The sequence below is a fragment of the Oncorhynchus tshawytscha genome, linkage group LG16, assembly GCF_018296145.1.
Source record: "Oncorhynchus tshawytscha isolate Ot180627B linkage group LG16, Otsh_v2.0, whole genome shotgun sequence".
NCBI lineage: Eukaryota > Metazoa > Chordata > Actinopteri > Salmoniformes > Salmonidae > Oncorhynchus > Oncorhynchus tshawytscha.
In genome coordinates, this window is record NC_056444.1 from 20,017,527 (window position 1) to 20,036,851 (window position 19,325).

Sequence of the window (19,325 nt, forward strand, 5' to 3'; positions counted from 1 at the left end):
TAGGGATTTTGCTGAAGGTAGGGATTTTGCTGAAGGTAGGGATTTTGCTGAAGGTAGGGATTTTGCTGAAGGTAGGGATTTTGCTGAAGGTAGGGATTTTGCTGAAGGTAGGGATTTTGCTGAAGGTAGGGATTTTGCTGGAGGTAGGGATTTTGCTGGAGGTAGGGATTTTGCTGGAGGTAGGGATTTTGCTGGAGGTAGGGATTTTGCTGGAGGTAGGGATTTTGCTGGAGGTAGGGATTTTGCTGGAGGTAGGGATTTTGCTGGAGGTAGGGATTTTGCTGGAGGTAGGGATTTTGCTGGAGGTAGGGATTTTGCTGGAGGTAGGGATTTTGCTGGAGGTAGGGATTTTGCTGGAGGTAGGGATTTTGCTGGAGGTAGGGATTTTGCTGGAGGTAGGGATTTTGCTGGAGGTAGGGATTTTGCTGGAGGTAGGGATTTTGCTGGAGGTAGGGATTTTGCTGGAGGTAGGGATTTTGCTGGAGGTAGGGATTTTGCTGGAGGTAGGGATTTTGCTGGAGGTAGGGATTTTGCTGGAGGTAGGGATTTTGCTGGAGGTAGGGATTTTGCTGAAGGTAGGGATTTTGCTGAAGGTAGGGATTTTGCTGAAGGTAGGGATTTTGCTGAAGGTAGGGATTTTGCTGAAGGTAGGGATTTTGCTGAAGGTAGGGATTGCTGAGATTGATTGTGATAGAGGTTGATTTTGCTGGGAGTACATTGCTGGAAAGTGGTATGTTCTGTGAGTTTGTTGCTCAGATAGAGCTTATTTGACATCCTTTGTTTCTTAGTTCGTTTGAAATTGTTTAATATTCTGTTTCATTTGTTCCCAGGGGGAAAGGGGAAGGCACCTTGGGAGTGTTTAGGCAAGAGGCCCGCGGGCATACATATACCCGTAGCATATTCGCTGTTTAGACACACTAGGTAAGACCTGGGCGGACCACCCCTTGTATTTTTGTTAGGGCACCAGGTGGTGCTAAATTAGGTAAGTAGTGGGTAGGCAGGTAAAATAGGAGAGGGGGCTTTGAGATTTACTTTCTTTGCTTTGGTTCCGTCCAGCCCCTTTTCCCCATATTACCGTGTAAAGGAATAAAGTCTTGTAAACGGTACCACATTCTGCCTGTTGTCATTCTTACTTGCACCTACAGTCCATACCTTTTTCGCTTCACGGAGAGTTTAGTTGTAGCAGGGTGTTGCGTTCCCTCTTCATAGAGGCGTGCGTAACATAATGGGGGCTCATCTGGGATTTTTCCATTAAACCCACCGGACCCTGCTGCTCCTGAGCTCTCTCTGTGGTTAGTGATTGAGGTGTGATGGTAGGTTGTGAGTTTGGATGACTTGTTTAGTTAGTGTGTTCAGGAGACTGCATTGTAAAAGATGGCTGCCTCAGCCATCTCCAAGTTTTTTGAAGCGCCCTCTATTGATTGTTTGGTGAGGTTTCGTAAAGTAGACCTTGTAGCTATAGCTGACCATTATGGATTTGTATTCCCTGAGAAAGCCCTAAAGGCTGAGCTTTTGGTGCTAGTCAGGGAGGGTTTAGTGAGAGAACAGATTCTCTCACTGCAAGGAGAGGAGACGGGTAGACTTTCTGATGCCAAGTCAGAGGACAGGGCAGAGGAAGGGGTTCCTCGTACCCATTTTACATTGCCCGATTCGATCCTTTATCTTCTGCTTCGGGTCGTTCAGATGGGACTGCTAGGCTGAAGGTGAGGCTGGCTCGGTTAGAAATGGAGCAAAAGATAAAGAGAGACAGATGAATTTTGAACTTGAAATTAGGAAAATAGAAGCTGACAAGGAGGTGAGGATCCGACAACTGGAGCTAGATGCTGGCTCCAGTGCGACTCCACAAGCTGCTCATCATCAAGCCCACTTCGATGTGAGTAAAAACATAGCTTTAGTCCCTCCATTCCGAGAGTCGGAAGTTGATTATTATTTCTCTGCGTTTGAGCGTGTGGCCGCTGCGCTGCATTGGCCACTCGAGGTTTGGCCGCTCCTGTTACAATGTAAATTGTCTGGGAAAGCCCAGGAAGTAGTAGCTGCTCTCTCCCTGGAAGACAGTTTACACTACGATACAGTTAAAACTACCGTGTTGCGGGCTTATGAGTTGGTGCCTGAAGCTTACAGGCAGCGCTTCAGGAACCACAAAAAAACGTCTCACCGTACATTTGTTGAATTTGCTAGGGACAAAGAGTCTCTGTTTAGTCGTTGGTGTTCAGCCAGCAAAGCTAATACCTTTGCTGATATTCGGGAGTTGATGCTGTTGGAGGACTTTAAAAGCAACCTCCCAGATAGACTTGTAGTTCATTTAAATGAACAGAAAGTGGTGACATTGGCCCAAGCAGCAGTGTTGGCAGATGAGTACGCTTTGACACACAAGACTGTCTTTGGTGCACCATGTTTTGAAGGCCGGACGATTACGTCATCAGTTCCTCGTTCAGGTCGCTTTTCCTCTGACAACCCTAAGCCTTTTCATGAAGTCCGTGAATGTTTTTACTGTCACCAAAAGGGTCACGTGATTGCGGACTGCCCAGTTTTTAAAAATAAACCGCAACAGTCCCAGTCACCGTCCCCAAAAATGAAAAGTTTGGGTTTAGTCAAGTCTTTGGATCGTCCATTGGATCGAGATATTGACTCAGCATTTGAGAAACCGGATCCTGTCTATGCTCCGTTTATCTCTGCCGGTTATGTTTCTTTAACAGGAGAACCAACTGATCAAAAGCCTATCCAAATCCTACATGACACCGGGGCGGCGCAGTCAGTAATCATTACTGATGCTTTACCCTGGTCTCCTGAAACGTATTGTGGCTCACATGTCATATTACAGGGGATAGAGACAAACCGTACCTGTACCATTACACTGGGTCCACTTAGTGTCAGACTTGGTATCAGGACGTTTCCGTGTTGGTGTAGTGTACACTGCCAGTATCAGGAGTAAAATTGCTACTAGGGAATGATATTGCTGGTGGTAATGTCACTCCTGTGTTAGAGGTAGTAGACAACCCAGAAATCAGAACTACAGATGAGAAATTGGTTCAAGCATTTCCACATGTTTTTCCTGCTTGTGTGTTAACGAGGGCACAATCTCGCAAGCTAGGAGATGTGGTGGATTTGGCTAGTTCTATTTTTGAGAATGTTGAGGTAGAAGACAATGCACTGAGTATTCCTTCTGCATTGCCGACAGTTTTTACCCCGTAAAAACTAAAGCAGGGGAAAACGAAATCGCGCCCCAATTACATGACATTCTTTTGTCTGTCACCCCTGAGAAGGTGATTGAATGTCAAAAGAAGACACCAGTCTTCGCAAGTGTTTTGCTTCGGTAATTTCCATTGAGGAAGCTAAAACTAGAGAGACTGCCTACTTTATGGAAGCAGGAGTTTTGATGCGTAAATGGGCATCTCATGACACCATTAATGACTGGAGTGAAGTGTGTCAAGTGGTTGTTCCTACACCGTTCCGACAGCAGGTGCTGTCACTCGCCCATGACCAGGCGTGGTCTGGACACTTGGGGATCACAAAGACCTATAACCGGGTCCTTCGTCATTTCTTCTGGCCAGGTTTGAAGTCTGACGTGGTCCAATTTTGTAAAACATGTCACATATGTCAACTCACTGGGAAAGTGAATCAAACAGTTCCACGAGCGCCACTCTGCCCGATTCCTGTGGTAGGGGAACCGTTTGAAAGAGTGATAATTGATTGTGTAGGTCCATTGCCGAAAACCAGGTCAGGTAACCAGTTCCTATTAACAAATGTACAACCAGAACCGCCGCCTTATGCGGTGGGCTCTGATTGTGCAAAGATATAATGTACAGATAGCTTATGTGAAGGGCTCGGCGAATGTGGTTGCTGACGCTCTATCACGGGTTTACTAACTGGGGATACGTTGGTATTTATTATTGCAAAACTAGGTTTGCAATTTTTGTGGTGGGCGTGTTACGTTCCCCAGATTATGTGTTGTAGTTTGTGTATTTACATGTGTTTATTTCAGGAAATGGCTTCCTGAAATCCCTCAAGCAGCTGATTGGTCGACTCCAGGGCTAATTGGAGAGCTGACCCCGCCCCCTCGTCAAGACGCAGCTGTCTCCAATTACCCATTCCTTCTGACACTATATAAAAGCCAGTGTTCTGTTCAGGGGGGAGATCTCTTCTTTTTGGAGGTAGAGATTTTGCTGGAGGTAGGGATTGCTGAGATTGATTGTGATAGAGGTTGATTTTGCTGGGAGTACATTGCTGGAAAGTGGTATGTTCTGTGAGTTTGTTGCTCAGATAGAGCTTATTTGACATCCTTTGTTTCTTAGTTCGTTTGAAATTGTTTAATATTCTGTTTCATTTGTTCCCAGGGGGAAAGGGGAAGGCACCTTGGGAGTGTTTAGGCAAGAGGCCCACGGGCATACATATACCCGTAGCATATTCGCTGTCTAGACACACTAGGTAAGACCTGGGCGGACCACCCCTTGTATTTTGGTTAGGGCACCAGGTGGTGCTAAATTAGGTAAGTAGTGGGTAGGCAGGTAAAATAGGAGAGGGGGGGGCTTTGAGATTTACTTTCTTTGCTTTGGTTCCGTCCAGCCCCTTTTCCCCATATTACCGTGTAAAGGAATAAAGTCCTTGTAAACGGTACCACATTCTGCCTGTTGTCATTCTTACTTGCACCTACAGTCCATACCTTTTTCGCTTCACGGAGAGTTTAGTTGTAGCAGGGTGTTGCGTTCCCTCTTCATAGAGGCGTGCGTAACATAAGGCCTGGCCATTGGTTTGTTTGTTTTGCCCTACATATTACCAGCACACCCAACGGTTATGAATATTTGTTAGTGGTGTTAATACCGTGTTTGATTTATTGTGTGGGCTCTTTTTTAATTTGGTTCTAAACCAGGTAAGCAGAATGATGGAAATGGTTTAGGAAGAACAGGGATAGAAAATGGAAAGAAAATACTTAATAGGGTTGACTGACCTATGTGTGATTCTGACCATGAGAATGAGAGAGAGCGCTGACCAGAATGAGGGACACCTGTCTCTAGTCTATTTTACCATTACCTTTGTAAGGACCGACGCCGGACAGGAGAAGCAGGGACGGGGAGTCAAACATTTATTCAGGAACAGACATAGAACACGACACGAACAGTGTCAGCACACGGGTAATCAAGGACATATGACAAAGAATCAGTCGCGAAGCGGGGAACAGAGCTAGGGAACAGACAGATATAGGGAAGGCAATAGCACAAGTCATAGAGTTCAGCTGAGTCCAATGAGCGCAGATGCATGTGACGGAGAAAGGCAGGTTTGCGTACTGATGGTGGCTTGATTGCCGACGTGACAATACCCCTAGAGGGGACAATACCAGCGTCCCACCTGGGTGAGCCGGCCGAGACATGGGCGCCGAGCCAACCGTCCGGGGGTAAACTCCCGAAGAACCGGCAAGGGCGTGGGAGCCTGGCGAGCCGGCTGAGCCATGAACGCCTGCCGATCCCGCTGAGGCATGAACGCCTGCCGATCCCGCTGAGGCATGAACGCCTGCCGATCCCGCTGAGGCATGAACGCCTGCCGATCCCGCTGTGATGTGGAAGCCCGATGATCTGACGGAGACGTGACAGTCTGACCAGCCGGCTGGGCGAACAAGACCTGACGATCCGGCTGAGGCCCGACGTGGGATGGGCACCCGACGTGGGATGACAATACCCCCCCCCTCTCTAGGGGCGCCACCCAGCGTCCCACCTGGGCAAACCAGCTCGAGCCATAGGCACTGGGCAAGCCGGCTGGGGAAGGGGGAGGAAGAGCGGGAGCAGGCGTGACAACCTTATGGGATACAATTTCCGTATGGAGTTATCAAGAGTTGTAATTCTAATTTGATGTGTTATTCTAATTTGTTTATTTTGGATTTGATTAACAGGCAGTGTTTTTTTTATTTGTATTACTGGTTCCCCGGGGCCCTTTGGTAGATATGCAAATGTATTTCTTCACGTCTGCATATAAAAGGAAGAAAATAATTTCCCACCTCTACTTTTATATGAAGAAGTGTATTGCTGTTGTTGTGTTTGTTTGTTTTTGTCTTGTTTTGATATATATCTCATCAGATTGGGTCTGCTGTACGGTTGGGATTTTCCCCCGAAGGGGTAACTCTGCGGGGAGGTCGTCAGTCTGATAAAGGGATTATAAGCAAATTTGCTAAATCAACACACTTGTTGAAACCAATCCTCAGTCATTTCTGTAAGTGCTGTGCTTGTTGAATGTCCTTCCCTATAAGTGTGCTGAAAGTCTGTTGTCAATTTGTTTATTGTAAAATAGCATCGTATCTGGTCAAACACAATTTTTTTGAAAACTTTATTAAGGATTGGTAACCGGCTGATTGGTCAGCTATTTGAGCCAGTAAAGGGGGCTTTACTGTTCTTAGCTAGCATAATTACTTTTGCTTCCCTCAAGGCCTGAGGGCACACACTTTCTAGTAGGCTTAAATTGAAGATATGGCAAATAGGAGTGGCAACATCGTCCCTTATTATCCTCAGTAATTTTCCATCCAAGTTGTCAGACCCCAGTGGCTTGTCTTTGTTGATAGACAACAATATTTCATTCACCTCTTCCACACTCACTTTACGGAATTAAAAATGACATCAGTTGGTCAGATATACTTGGATGTGTAGTGTTGCTGGCATGTCATGCCTAAGTTTGCTAATCTTGCCAATGAAACAATTATTAAAGTATTTGGCAGTATTATATCAGTCAGTTTTGTTATGAATGAACCATCTGATTCAATGAATGATGGAGCTGAGTTTGCCTAATTTGTTCCCTAAATTTCATTGAAGGTGCTCCAAAACTTTTCACTATCATTCTTTGTCATTTATCTTTGTTTCATAGTGTAGATTCTCCTTCTTTTTATTCAGTTTAGTCATATGACTTCTCAATTTGCAGTATGTTTGCCAATCGGTTGTGCAGTTAGATTTATTTGCCATTCCTTTTGCCTCATCCCTCTCAACCATACAATTTTTCAATTCCTCATCAATCCACCCCTATTACTAGCCTGTTCAACCTCTCTTTCGTGTCGTCTGAGATTCCCAAAGATTGGAAAGCAGCTGCGGTCATCCCCCTCTTCAAAGGGGGGGACACTCTTGACCCAAACTGCTACAGAACCTATATCTATCCTACCCTGCCTTTCTAAGGTCTTCGAAAGCCAAGTCAACAAACAGATTACCGACCATTTCGAATCTCACCATACCTTCTCTGCTATGCAATCTGGTTTCAGAGCTGGTCATGGGTGCACCTCAGCCACGCTCAAGGTCCTAAACGATATCTTAACCGCCATTGATAAGAAACATTACTGTGCAGCCGTATTCATTGATCTGGCCAAGGCTTTCGACTCTGTCAATCACCACATCCTCATTGGCAGACTCGAAAGCCTTGGTTTCTCAAATGATTGCCTCGCCTGGTTCACCAACTACTTCTCTGATAGAGTTGAGTGTGTCAAATCGGAGGGTCTGCTGTCCGGACCTCTGGCAGTCTCTATGGGGGTGCCACAGGGTTCAATTCTTGGACCGACTCTCTTCTCTGTATACATCAATGATGTCGCTCTTGCTGCTGGTGAGTCTCTGATCCACCTCTACGCAGACGACACCATTCTGTATACTTCTGGCCCTTCTTTGGACACTGTGTTAACAACCCTCCAGGCAAGCTTCAATGCCATACAACTTTCCTTCCATGGCCTCCAATTGCTCTTAAATACAAGTAAAACTAAATGCATGCTCTTCCACCGATCGCTGCCTGCACCTGTCCGCCTGTCCAACATCACTACTCTGGACGGCCCTGACTTAGAATACGTGGACAACTACAAATACCTAGGTGTCTGGTTAGACTGTAAACTTTCCTTCCAGACCCACATCAAACATCTCCAATCCAAAGTTAAATCTAAAATTGGCTTCCTATTTCGCAACAAAGCATCCTTCACTCATGCTGCCAAACATACCCTTGTAAAACTGACCATCCTACCAATCCTCGACTTCGGCGATGTCATTTACAAAATAGCCTCCAATACCCTACTCAACACAGAGGGCACAGGGACAGATATGATGTGTCTTTTATTAGTGTCTAGCAGAGAGTCAATCAGCTCTTTGAAATCCAGTTTCAACTGTTCAGAGCTGCACTTCATAATGTCATTAAAGCCCACATGGACTACGATAGAATCGATGTCCATGTCATGGCGTAGTACATTCAGGAGCAGCTTTGTAATGTAATTTATTCGAGCTCTGGGATAATTGTTTTTGCACCAGGAAAAGTCACATTTCCTACCATGGAGCTTCCCAAAATCACGGCTGGCGAGAAGGACGACGATATCCGTCCACTCCCACACTTCACAGGATGGTGCAGGAGATGGAGTAGCCCCGCTCGATCCAGAGTAGGGACGGAAGGTTGCCGATATCGACTTTGAAATCTTAGGGTAAAGAGCAGGAGTAGACACGGCGGCCGCAGACACAGGTACCCCCAGCGATGAAGGTGCAGGAAGATCAGGCTCTAGGGCGGCAAACTATTTGTTGTTTGTATTCGCTCCGGGCCTCTAGTTGGGAGCACAGACTGCATTGGGGAAGGCCGCTGTCTTCGGTTTCCACGGCTCGTGACATGCGACCATCGCTGATTGCCATGTCCCTCTTGCTGTGCACCTTCGACTCCACTATCAAATGGGGGAGGAGATGGCTCCCCTGGTGAGCAAACTCCGGGCAACACCGGCCAGGCGGATAACAACAAAAGACAAGACAGAGATGCATCCAACATGTGTGAACGCTGTCCATCCACCGGCGTAGAAAAGGTAAACATTCCACTCTGCGTTTTCCCCAGTCTCTTACGTACCCTGGCGACCTGCGTGATCAAGGAAGCCACCTCAAGTCTCTAATCCTCGACAAGCAAACAATTGCCGCATTGGAACTCTGAGCGATCCAGTTTGTCCTGAAACAAAGCGTAGTAGATACAGCTCCTATAGCTCTGGAACCGTTCATTTATTCTCCAGACAAAGAGGGCTCCATTGGAAAACTCATCTAGGACTAACTTTGTTAGCTCGATGGCTAACTTTAGCAGCTTAGCTAGGTTAGCAGCTCTTTCAAACAGACTCTAACCTAACAGCTAAGTGGGATTTTGGGATTGCGGTCCTAGCTGTTAAAAGATGTCGCGGAATCCATGCAAAAATAAGTTCAGCATTTATGTTTAACAAAAGATTGTTTCCAGTATACAGTGTTCAGCTGCACACTCTGATGACGTCAGGACCAAAACACAGTGTGTAGTTTGATGAGGGGGAAAAAACTATTCAAGCAATTTTAGAATAAGGCTGTAATGTAACAAAATGTGGAAAAAGTGAAGGGGTCTGAATATTTTCTGAAGTACTGTATGTGTGTGTGTGTACGTGTGTGTGTGTGTGGTCGCTTACTTGTCTCCTTTGCTGCGAGCGATGCCGATGAGCTTCTCTATCCCACCGGCGTCTCTCAGTGCTTTGGCGTTTTCCATGTTCTTAGTGATGACCTCATGCAGAGCGCAGCAGATAGCCGTTATCGTATCGTCTGACATGGTCTTACCGGGTGCCATCGGGCCCCCGGTACCTCCACTAGTCCCACCACTGCCCCCGGTACTGTTGCTGCTACTGCCAGGTAACCGGTGGACCAGGTCACGCATGGCGTATTTGCCTGAGAGGAGAGCGGGACAAGAGTTAGTGCTTGGGTTAGAAATCTGAATGTCTGAAAGAGTATGCTTGTGTGTGTGTCAGGAAAGTAACAATCCTCATTGGTGTGGCCTGTGCTCTCCAGAGGTTACAGCCACTGACCTCGCCACACGTATGCCAGAGTCGGCATGGGTTCGAATCGACTCACTGCCCTTTGACTCACTCTCCACGGTCTTTCCACCACTTTACTATCTCTTCAATAAAATGATGAAAGGAGTGGGACTGCCCCACTCCTTAAAAACAAAAAACAAATGAAAATCAATCCTCATTAGTTCCTTTTTCTCCTCTTTTTTCCTCCTCATCTCCCTGTCTTGTCTTTAATAATCAAACAGTACAACACTTCTTCATTGATTGTTTGAGCACCTTCCTGACACTGTAGTTAAGGACAAATAACGATATCTCTAAATCCCTAAACCTATCTGTCCTCAGTCTCTCTCAGCTTGGCCTGTCAGTCTCTCTCAGCTTGGCCTGTCTGTGGAGCAGCCCTCTGATGAAGTCAACACACTGTGACTCATCTGGTATTTGGAAGAAGAGATTGACGTGGACGGGAGGAAATGAAGGGAAGAATCTGACATTAAAAGAATAGAGAGATGGAGAGAATGAAGAGAGCGAGGGAATAATTAAGAAATCTGAGATGTCAGTATGCGAGAAAAACCTGAGTAAGAACCGAATGGAGGGAAGTATGGGAGGAAAGAAGGGAGGGAAGGAGGGAGGGAAGAATGAGTCTACTCTACACATTAGCCACATTAGTCGTCCATCACAATTCATCATTTCACATAATGTCAACATTGACACACATCTAGGAGGCGGACATCTTCCCTGATGATGACTCTTGAAGATGTCTCATCATCGATGAATGATAAACATGACATGTAAATAATAGTGTTGACACACTGGTGAAGAGCTGCTCTTTCAGACTGACTCATCCTCTCTGGAGAAATGTCAGTTGTCCATGTGAGTGGATGGTTACCTAAACAGGAAATTGGAAGTCAATGGGTTCAGTGAAGATGGAGGAATAAAAAAAGCTGTCAATGTTTCAGCAGCACAGGACTAGGAACCCAGAAAACATACGGTATCTCTGCAGTGGCTTCTATCAAACTGTTTATTGGAGTCTCAAAACTGGAGGTGCTGAGGCAAAGTTGGTTGCAGAATATAAAGGCCTATAAAGATAAAAGGACTATCAAAGTTCATACACACTCTTAGAAAAAAGTGTTTCAAACGGGTTCTTCAGCTGTCCTGACAGGAGAATCCTTTTTGGTTCCAGGTACAAACCTTTTTGGTTCCAGATAGAACCCTTTTGGGTTCCATGTAGAACCCTCTGCAAAGGCTTCTCAATGGAACCCAAAATAGTTCTACGTGGAACTAAAAGGGTTCTACCTGGAACCAAAAAGGGTTATTCAAAGGGTTCTCCAATGAGAACAGCCGAAGAACCCTTTTAGGATTTAGACAGCACCTTTTTTTGCCATCATTTTTGTCATAATTTGTTATCATTGCAATTCACAAGACCCATCTTCCCACTGCTGGTAACTCCTCTCTCTGTCCTAAAGGTTCTGTATGGATAATAGTAATACATTTTAATCAGGGCTGGTGAAATTCCTGCTGTGTCATGCAAACAGCTTAAAACATCAACACACCCCAATCATTTACAACATGAAGGAAAACACACATGCCCAGACACACGGTTTCCTAAGCACAACATATTATTAGCAGAGAGTGGTGAGTTAATTGGGGAAGTCTTATCTGTCCTGGCAGGCTGAAGAGAGAGAGACTGAATGGACTGTCTTCACCGAGAGGACAATACCAAGACTGACTAAACCTCTATAAACCTGGGTGAGCCTACTCTACTGGCCAGGGTTTGGTGGGAGACAGAACTGATAAGAGGAGAGAGACAGAACTGATGAGAGAGAGAGAGATAGGGGGGGGGAGGGACAAGGAAGCAAGGAATTATGTATTTTCACACAACCCCGAACAGGGCCTTGGACTAACCTTGCCAGTGGCTGAACCTGGGTCTTTCATTATTATAACATTAATAAAGTGTGATATGCCTCATTGACTACAGGGGGCACCATATCACAAGCAACCAGGTTAGCAGTGGTGTGAAGTACTTAAATAAAAATACTTTAAAGTACTACTTAAGTTGTTTTGGGGGTATCTGTACTTTACTTTAATATTTATAATTTTGACAAGTTTTACTTTTACTTCACTACATTCTGAAAGAAAATAATGTACTTTTTATTTTCCCTGACACAAAAAGTACTCGTTACATTTTGAATGCTTAGTAGGACAGGAAAATGGTCAAATTGCACACTTATCAAGAGAACATCCTTAGTCATTCCTACTGCCTCTGATCTGGCGGACTCACTAAACAAAAATTCTTCATTTGTAAATTATGTCTGAGTGGTTTAGTGTGCCCCTGGCTATCTGTAAATAAAATAAAAAAACATGAAAATGGTGCCTTCTAGTTTGTTTAACATAAGGAATTGTTTTATACTTTTACTTTTGATACTTAAGTATATTTAAAACCAAATACTTTTAGACTTTTACTGAAGTAGTATTTTACGGCGTATCTTTTTTCTAAGATATCTTGACTTTTATTTAAGAATGACAATTGGGTACTTTTTGCACCACTGCAGGTCAGTCAACTAAAGTCCCTCTGGAACAATTATTTAACCATGGATTCAATTTCCCTGCTACTGTACATTCTTTAATAACATATGGACATATGGAAATGTGGGTATATATAGTACCCGGCTATAGGTAGTTAACTAGCCTCATGCACTTCAGAATGGATCTAAAACGGACTGTTCTCCGAGGTCCTTTACGGTGTGAATCCACTTCAAGCCAGGTCTGCAAATGTCACTGTGAAAGATTAACATTGGCCAGACAGATACTGTATATTACTGACTTTCCCGAGCAATAATGGATAAATGGATACCAGAAATCACCCATTTCTCCAAAGTAAATGGCCAGCAATGTGGGCAATGCATCCTCTTTAGGAGATACGGAAAAGGAAAAAGCCCACAGACATCAAAGATAAAACAAAGCTGTTTAAAAGCGGTTGGAAACTAAGGTAAATTGGAAACTCTAGCTATTAGAGATAGGGGTTTCAGCGAGTGCAGGATTTCACACCTGTAATGTCTGTCTCTCTGAGGCTGCTTTGATGTGGCTGGGTGACAGGACAGAGAAGATAAGCTCTTCCGCTGAAATATTCCCCTTCTGAATACCTGTGGCTGCTCCATTAAAATGAGACTGCCGTAGGTGATACGAACACACAAACATGCGCGCACGTTGGCCCGCACACACGCTCGCACACATGCATGTAAACACATGCAAGCACACAGCACATTCACGAATGCACACGCACCTGCACACACACATGCACACACACGAAAGAGACAGGGGTTGATAATACACGTTTGAAATGTGGTGAAATGAAATGAAATGTGATGAATACAAACTTAATTTTGTAATCCCTGTCTGGAATAGCGATGCCATCCTTAGTAGTGATGGAATGAGTTTCAGATTTGTAATTATATTCCAGATTACTTCACCACAATCTATGCTTACTTCTGACAGAATATACCGAAAGAACTTTGAAACGTTCCAAGTACATGGCTGACAAATCTTGTTCATGTAAGCCATCCCTGGCACCATAACTCTGTAAGTACACATTAGAATGATCATCTACGTACTCGTTCTCTCATGATGTATATAAGTCTATTTCCAACCCTACAGGCTGGTAGGGGAAGCAGGGATGACTGGCAGAAAGGAAATGTAACGGGCAAATCGAAAGTGAAGTACAGTCACACGTGGTACTAATCCCATAGAGAGAGAGCACGAGTGAGCAAAAGAGTGTATGACTAAAGCTTACCAGATCATTTCACTCACACTCTGTACTCCAGAGTTAGTCTCTCTTTGGCACTCCTTTGTGTTTTGTTAGTGCAAAAATGTGTGCGTGTGTATAAGTGTGTGTAGTGAGTCTCTAGTTAGACGGTGCCCTGCGGAAACTGATTCCTCCGCACCCTCAGTGTGTGCCTGTGTGTGTGTGTGCCCTGCGGACTGTGACTCCTCTGCAGATTCAGGAACCTGTAATTAATGGCCGCCTGCAGCTCCCTCCCTGTGTTTCCACGGTAACCCTCCTGCGCACTGATGTCATCATCCCGAGACACAAAGAGAGGAGCCACAAAGAGAGGACTACATGAACTAATATACATAGGACCCAGACATAGAGAGAGACAAAGAGATAGATAGATATCTCTATATCTATATATATAGAGAGAGAGACAGAGAAACATAGTGAGAGAGAGAGACATATATTGAGAGAGAGAGACAGAGAGGGAGAGGGTGGGAAAGGGGAAGAGAGAGGGACAGAAGGAGCGAGAGGAGAGAGAATGGCTCCATGGCGGACTACATAAGCTAATATACTGTAGCAGGTCTGAAACCAGACACGGAAAGATGGGACTCGGGCGAGAGTGAGGGAGAGGGGAGAAGGAGGAGAAGTAGAATGGTTAGGGGTGGAGGGAGAGGAGAGAAGGAGGGGAGGTAAAAGGGTCTGGGGTTGAGGGAGAGGAGAGAAGGAGGGAAGGTAGAATGGTCAGGGGTGAGGAGAGGAAGAGGGGAGGTAGAATGGTCAGGGGTAGGGAGAGGAGAGAAGGAGGGAAGAGGGGAGGTAGAATGGTCAGGGGTGGAGGGAGTAGGGAGAGGAGAGAGAGGAGGAGGGGGTGGAGGTAGAATGGTCAGGGGTGGAGGGAGAGGAGAGAAGGAGGGGGTCAGGGGTAAAAGGGTCTGGGGGTTGAGGGAGAGGAGAGAAGGAGGGAAGGTAGAATGGTCAGGGGTGTAGGGAGGAGAGAGAAGGAGGGGGAGGTAGAATGGGCAGGGGTGTAGGGAGAGGAGAGAAGGAGGGGAGGTAGAATGGTCAGGGGTGGAGGGAGAGGAGAGGAAGAGGGGAGGTAGAATGGTCAGGGGTGGAGGGAGAGGAGAGGAAGAGGGGAGGTAGAATGGTCAGGGGTGGAGGGAGAGGAGAGGAAGAGGGGAGGTAGAATGGTCAGGGGTGGAGGTAGAGAAGAGGAAGAGGGGAGGTTGAATGGTCAGGGGTGGAGGTAGAGGAGAGGAAGAGGGGAATGGTCAGGTAGAATGGTCAGGGGTGGAGGGAGAGGAGAGAAGGAGGGGAGGTAGAATGGTTAGGGGTGGAGGGAGAGGAGAATGGTCAAGGAGGGAGGAGAGGTAGAAGGGTCAGGGGTTGAGGGAGAGGGGAGAGAAGGAGGGAAGGTAGAATGGTCAGGGGTGTAGGGAGGAAGAGGGGAGAGAATGGAGGGGTGGAGGTAGAATGGTCAGGGGTGGAGGGAGAGGAGAGGAAGAGGGGAGGTAGAATGGTCAGGGGTGGAGGGAGAGGAGAGGAAGAGGGGAGGTAGAATGGTCAGGGGTGGAGGTAGAGGAGAGGAAGAGGGGAGGTAGAATGGTCAGGGGTGGAGGGAGAGGAGAGGAAGAGGGGAGGTAGAATGGTCAGGGGTGGAGGTAGAGGAGAGGAAGAGGGGAGGTAGAATGGTCAGGGGTGGAGGGATGTCTGAGGATGAGAGAGGTGAAAGGGAGGGAAAGAGGGGGGAGACGGCCATGTTACACTTCAATTCGTTTTTGTTTTACTATATGAGACGACCCTGTTACACTTCAATTCGTTTTTGTTTTACTGTATGGCGGCATCATACATCACCCATAGCTGCTCGAGCTAGACGATCTGTATCCACTCTATTCCCCTGAGAGAAAAGCCCTCCTCTGTCTCCTTGGCACACGCATGCCAATTTCACGTGTGTCAAATTACCAACTATAAGTAAATTGTAGCAAGCGATGTCGCTGACAGTTATTGAGTCAAAATGGGATTCAATCGCCACATAACCATACATTATACATTATACAAATCCAACAGATGAATAGGAGAGACAAACAAAAACTTGACAGATCAGTTGAATAATGCCAGGTGATGTTGAAAATACGACTAAATCACATTACTGCTAGAACTGAATAAAACACACACGCTGCATATCCTCCTTTCTTTTTCTCTTTCCTTCCGTGTATCCCTCTGTCTCTTTCCCTCTCTCCTCTTATCCCCTCTTACTTTCCTCCAGTCAGCATCATACCTGACAATGATAAAAGAGGACAGTACTCCGGTGGCCGTGAGAATCGCAGGTAATTGTCTCGACTGTTTAAATCTAAAATCACTACTGCTCTATCAACGCTAAACCACAACAGCACAACACTGCTTAACCACAACAACACTGCTTTCCCCAATGACACAGCCTTTTAGTGTTGACAGCACCAAAGGCTTAACACAACTTAGAAGTTAGTGGGAAATATGAGATGTTTGACAATGCTCGTAGGTTGAATCCACACAATGGGAAATGACAAAGGACTAGCACAGAAAACAGTCTTAGTGGCAATCAGCTTGATAGACGTTTTTGACGCTTAGCTTTTTCCAATGCCTTTGTTGTTTCTCAAGGTTGGAATAGCTGCTATACAGTACAAAGGTATTCTCTGTCCTACCCGTTGCTATTTGTCATTCAAGCTCATAAAATGGGATATCTAGAATAATAATGTGCAAGCATTCTATAGGAGTAACACTTGAGATTTTGTCATTTGAAGGTTGTGAAATAGATTCTATATTGTATCAGGTGTACATACGGTAACTGTAGGCTTTCTTTGTGTTTAACTATAACATTAAACTTAATGAACATCCTGTTGCATATAAACCTCTATACTGTATTCCCTGCTGTCCTCACATATAAACTCAACCACTACCCTAGAGCACACTACCCCCCTCCCCCAACCCGCTCTCTCTGGTTCAATAGAATTACTACCAATATAAGCTGTGTTATACAGCGCCGCTGAATTACTACGAAGTGTATTCAAACGAAACCGCTCGACAAATTGGAATTGATTTTCCCGTGAATTTGTGAGGGATTACATTATTCAGCCTGGCGTCTCTTGTGGTGCAGAGACCAAAACAACACACTGTGTCTTTCTGTTAAAGCTAAGCGCTGGGTTATGCCTTTCACTCCTATACAGGAGACGGCAGACATTGTAACTAGGGTAATATTTGTATTCACCCCCCTAATGGTTAAGGTTGGAATTGGGTGTAAAATACTGATGCTAGATCTGTGGTTAGGGAACATTTCTACCTTGAGCGTATCTGTACAAAGCTAAAGAGCTTAGTATTGAATCGGGAGGCCTTGTGAGGTCTGTACAGTGGGACAAGTAGACAGTCATTAGCCGTGCGCTTCACATTCGCTAACAAAGTCTCTGATTCAAAGTCCATCACCCTCCTTTGATCTGCCCAAATCACAGATGCCACTGAAGACTCAGCTGCAATCGCTCAGTTATACTGACAACCCACAGCTGACCAGAGCTGATGCAATGTGAAGTGTGTGTCTTACCTATCAGTTCTTTGTTTCTGATGTCCAGGGCCATATTCCTGAGTGCGGTGGCCACGGCACACACCACACGGTCATTGTCTATCCTCAACAACTCCACCAGGATAGGAAGGCCTTTCTCTTTACGCACCGCAGCCCGGATATACACAGACCACTGGAGAGAGGGGGAAGAGTTAGACTGACGGACCACTGTAGAGGGAGGGGAAGAGTTAGACTGACGGACCACTGTAGAGGGAGGTGAAGAGTTAGACTGACGGACAGGAGGGGTTGAGTTAGACAGTACAGTAGGACAACCCCTACCTTCCAGCTGCCTGCAGCCAGGTTCTGCAGGGCTCCAGCCGCTCCCTCCAGTGTATCAGGGTTGGAGCACTCTGAAAGCAGGGTGAGGTAGGGCTTCACTATGGACGGGTGCCATAACATCTGGACCCCTTTAGGAGGGTCAGCTGAGTCTTGGAGAGGGCCTACACCATCCCACTATAGGAGGAGGGAGAGAGAGGGGCAAGAGAGATAGAAAGAGCGAAGGGTTGGGAGTGAGGGGGTTGTGGGGGTAAGGAAAAAGAGAGTTAGAAATAGGGAGAATAGTATTCTCCACATCTATCTCTGCGCTTTCATTAGCAATATAGCTGTGTATGCCCCTCAAATTCCCACTTCTCTGTAGACTAAGACTAGGCAGTACACCCTCCATCAACAGCTCTGAGTGTATATGTCAAGATAGAAACCCTTTCCCTTTGATCAATCAATCAAAGGGAAAATCTTCATGATGCCTACTCTAGGTTCTGATCTGCCTAATCTAGGTTCTGATCTGACTACTCTAGGTTCTGATCTGCCTAATCTAGGTTCTGATCTGACTACTCTAGGTTCTGATCTGCCTAATCTAGGTTCTGATCTGCCTAATCTAGGCTCTGATCTGCCTACTCTAGGTTCTGATCTGCCTAATCTAGGTTCTGATCTGCCTACTCTAGGTTCTGATCTGCCTAATCTAGGTTCTGAACTGCCTAATCTAGGCTCTGATCTTTTATCATAAAACCTTTGGGAGATTGAGGAGAAATGTAACTCGAACAGTGCAGATAATGTGTCCCAACAGTTCTGAATGTGGTGAAAACTTTTTGGAGACATTTTGTGGTTTTAACTGTTTGTAACCAGAGTGAATGAGAGCTGAGCTGATTGAACAAAGCCCTCATAGCTTGTGCGCAACAGAGCATATGATTGGTCCGTGGGGAGGGATCTGAGCGAATAGCAAAGCAGCAGTAGTAGTGACTGATGCCTCTAGTGTGAAGGAGGGAAGAAATAACGAGTGATTGAAGGTTTGAGCCAAAATAAAAAGAGAGACAAAGATGACAGTTAATACATAATAAAATAGTTTGTGGTCTTTTAATGTTCTCTGTTTGAAGCTTTCACTTTGATTCATAATTTGGATCATAATTTATTAGTCTGTCCCTTCAGAAAATCCCTGCAGTGAACAAATGATATGGCTTGGTGAGAGCTTTTGCCATATGTGTTTGTGTGTGTGTGTGTGTGTGTGTGTGTGTGTGTGTGTGTGTGTGTGTGTGTGTGTGTGTGTGTGTGTGTGTGTGTGTGTGTGTAACGGGGTTGGTTATGCTTCCACTTGCCACTTCAAAAATATGTATTTAGATGTTTATGTATTCAGATTGTCTGTGTGTGTGTGTGTGTGTGTGTGTGTCCACCTGGTCCTGTCCCTTCTTCTTCTTCTTCTTCTTGCCCCAGCAGCCTGAGGTCTCTCCGTCACGTCCGTTGGCGTCACACAGCAGACCGTCCAGCTCTTCTGAACCCAGCTGCTGGCCCTGAGACGTCTCCGCTGCCAGTCGGTAGGACAGGTTACGCAGTATACACACACAGTTTTCTATGGTCTACATGGGGGAGGGGAGAGCGCGGGGAGAGGAGGGAGAGAGAAAGGAATATGATCATTTAACCTACTAAAGAGCAAGTACCCTACGAAAATGTGTGTGTGTGTGTGTGTGTGTGTGTGTGTGTGTGTGTGTGTGTGTGTGTGTGTGTGTGTGTGTGTGTGTGTGTGTGTGTGTGTGTGTGTGTGTGTGTGTGGTGTGTGTGAAGTAGCACTTAAACGGAAGGGTGCCTAATTCCATCCGAGAATCAGGACGTGCTCTAACTTTCAAATTAGCTTAAAGAAATTCTCTCAAATTAGGAAAAATTAGTCCGAAACATTGTATCACACTCCATTTAACATTATGTTAGGAGAAGGC

At 45.7% G+C, this 19,325-nt stretch overlaps 1 protein-coding gene across 1 annotated transcript in view; it reads right to left on the reverse strand.

The window, feature by feature from the left end:
• ctnnd2a (catenin (cadherin-associated protein), delta 2a) overlaps positions 1–19,325 on the reverse strand; it is a 396,841-nt gene that overhangs the window by 50,797 nt on the left and 326,719 nt on the right. Inside the window, exons 17-20 of the mRNA XM_042298940.1 lie at positions 18,789–18,971; positions 17,404–17,577; positions 17,107–17,257; positions 9,395–9,647 (exon numbers count right to left, since the gene is read on the reverse strand). Coding sequence (XP_042154874.1) covers positions 9,395–9,647; positions 17,107–17,257; positions 17,404–17,577; positions 18,789–18,971 — 761 coding nt within the window. The remainder of the gene's footprint in view (positions 1–9,394; positions 9,648–17,106; positions 17,258–17,403; positions 17,578–18,788; positions 18,972–19,325) is intronic.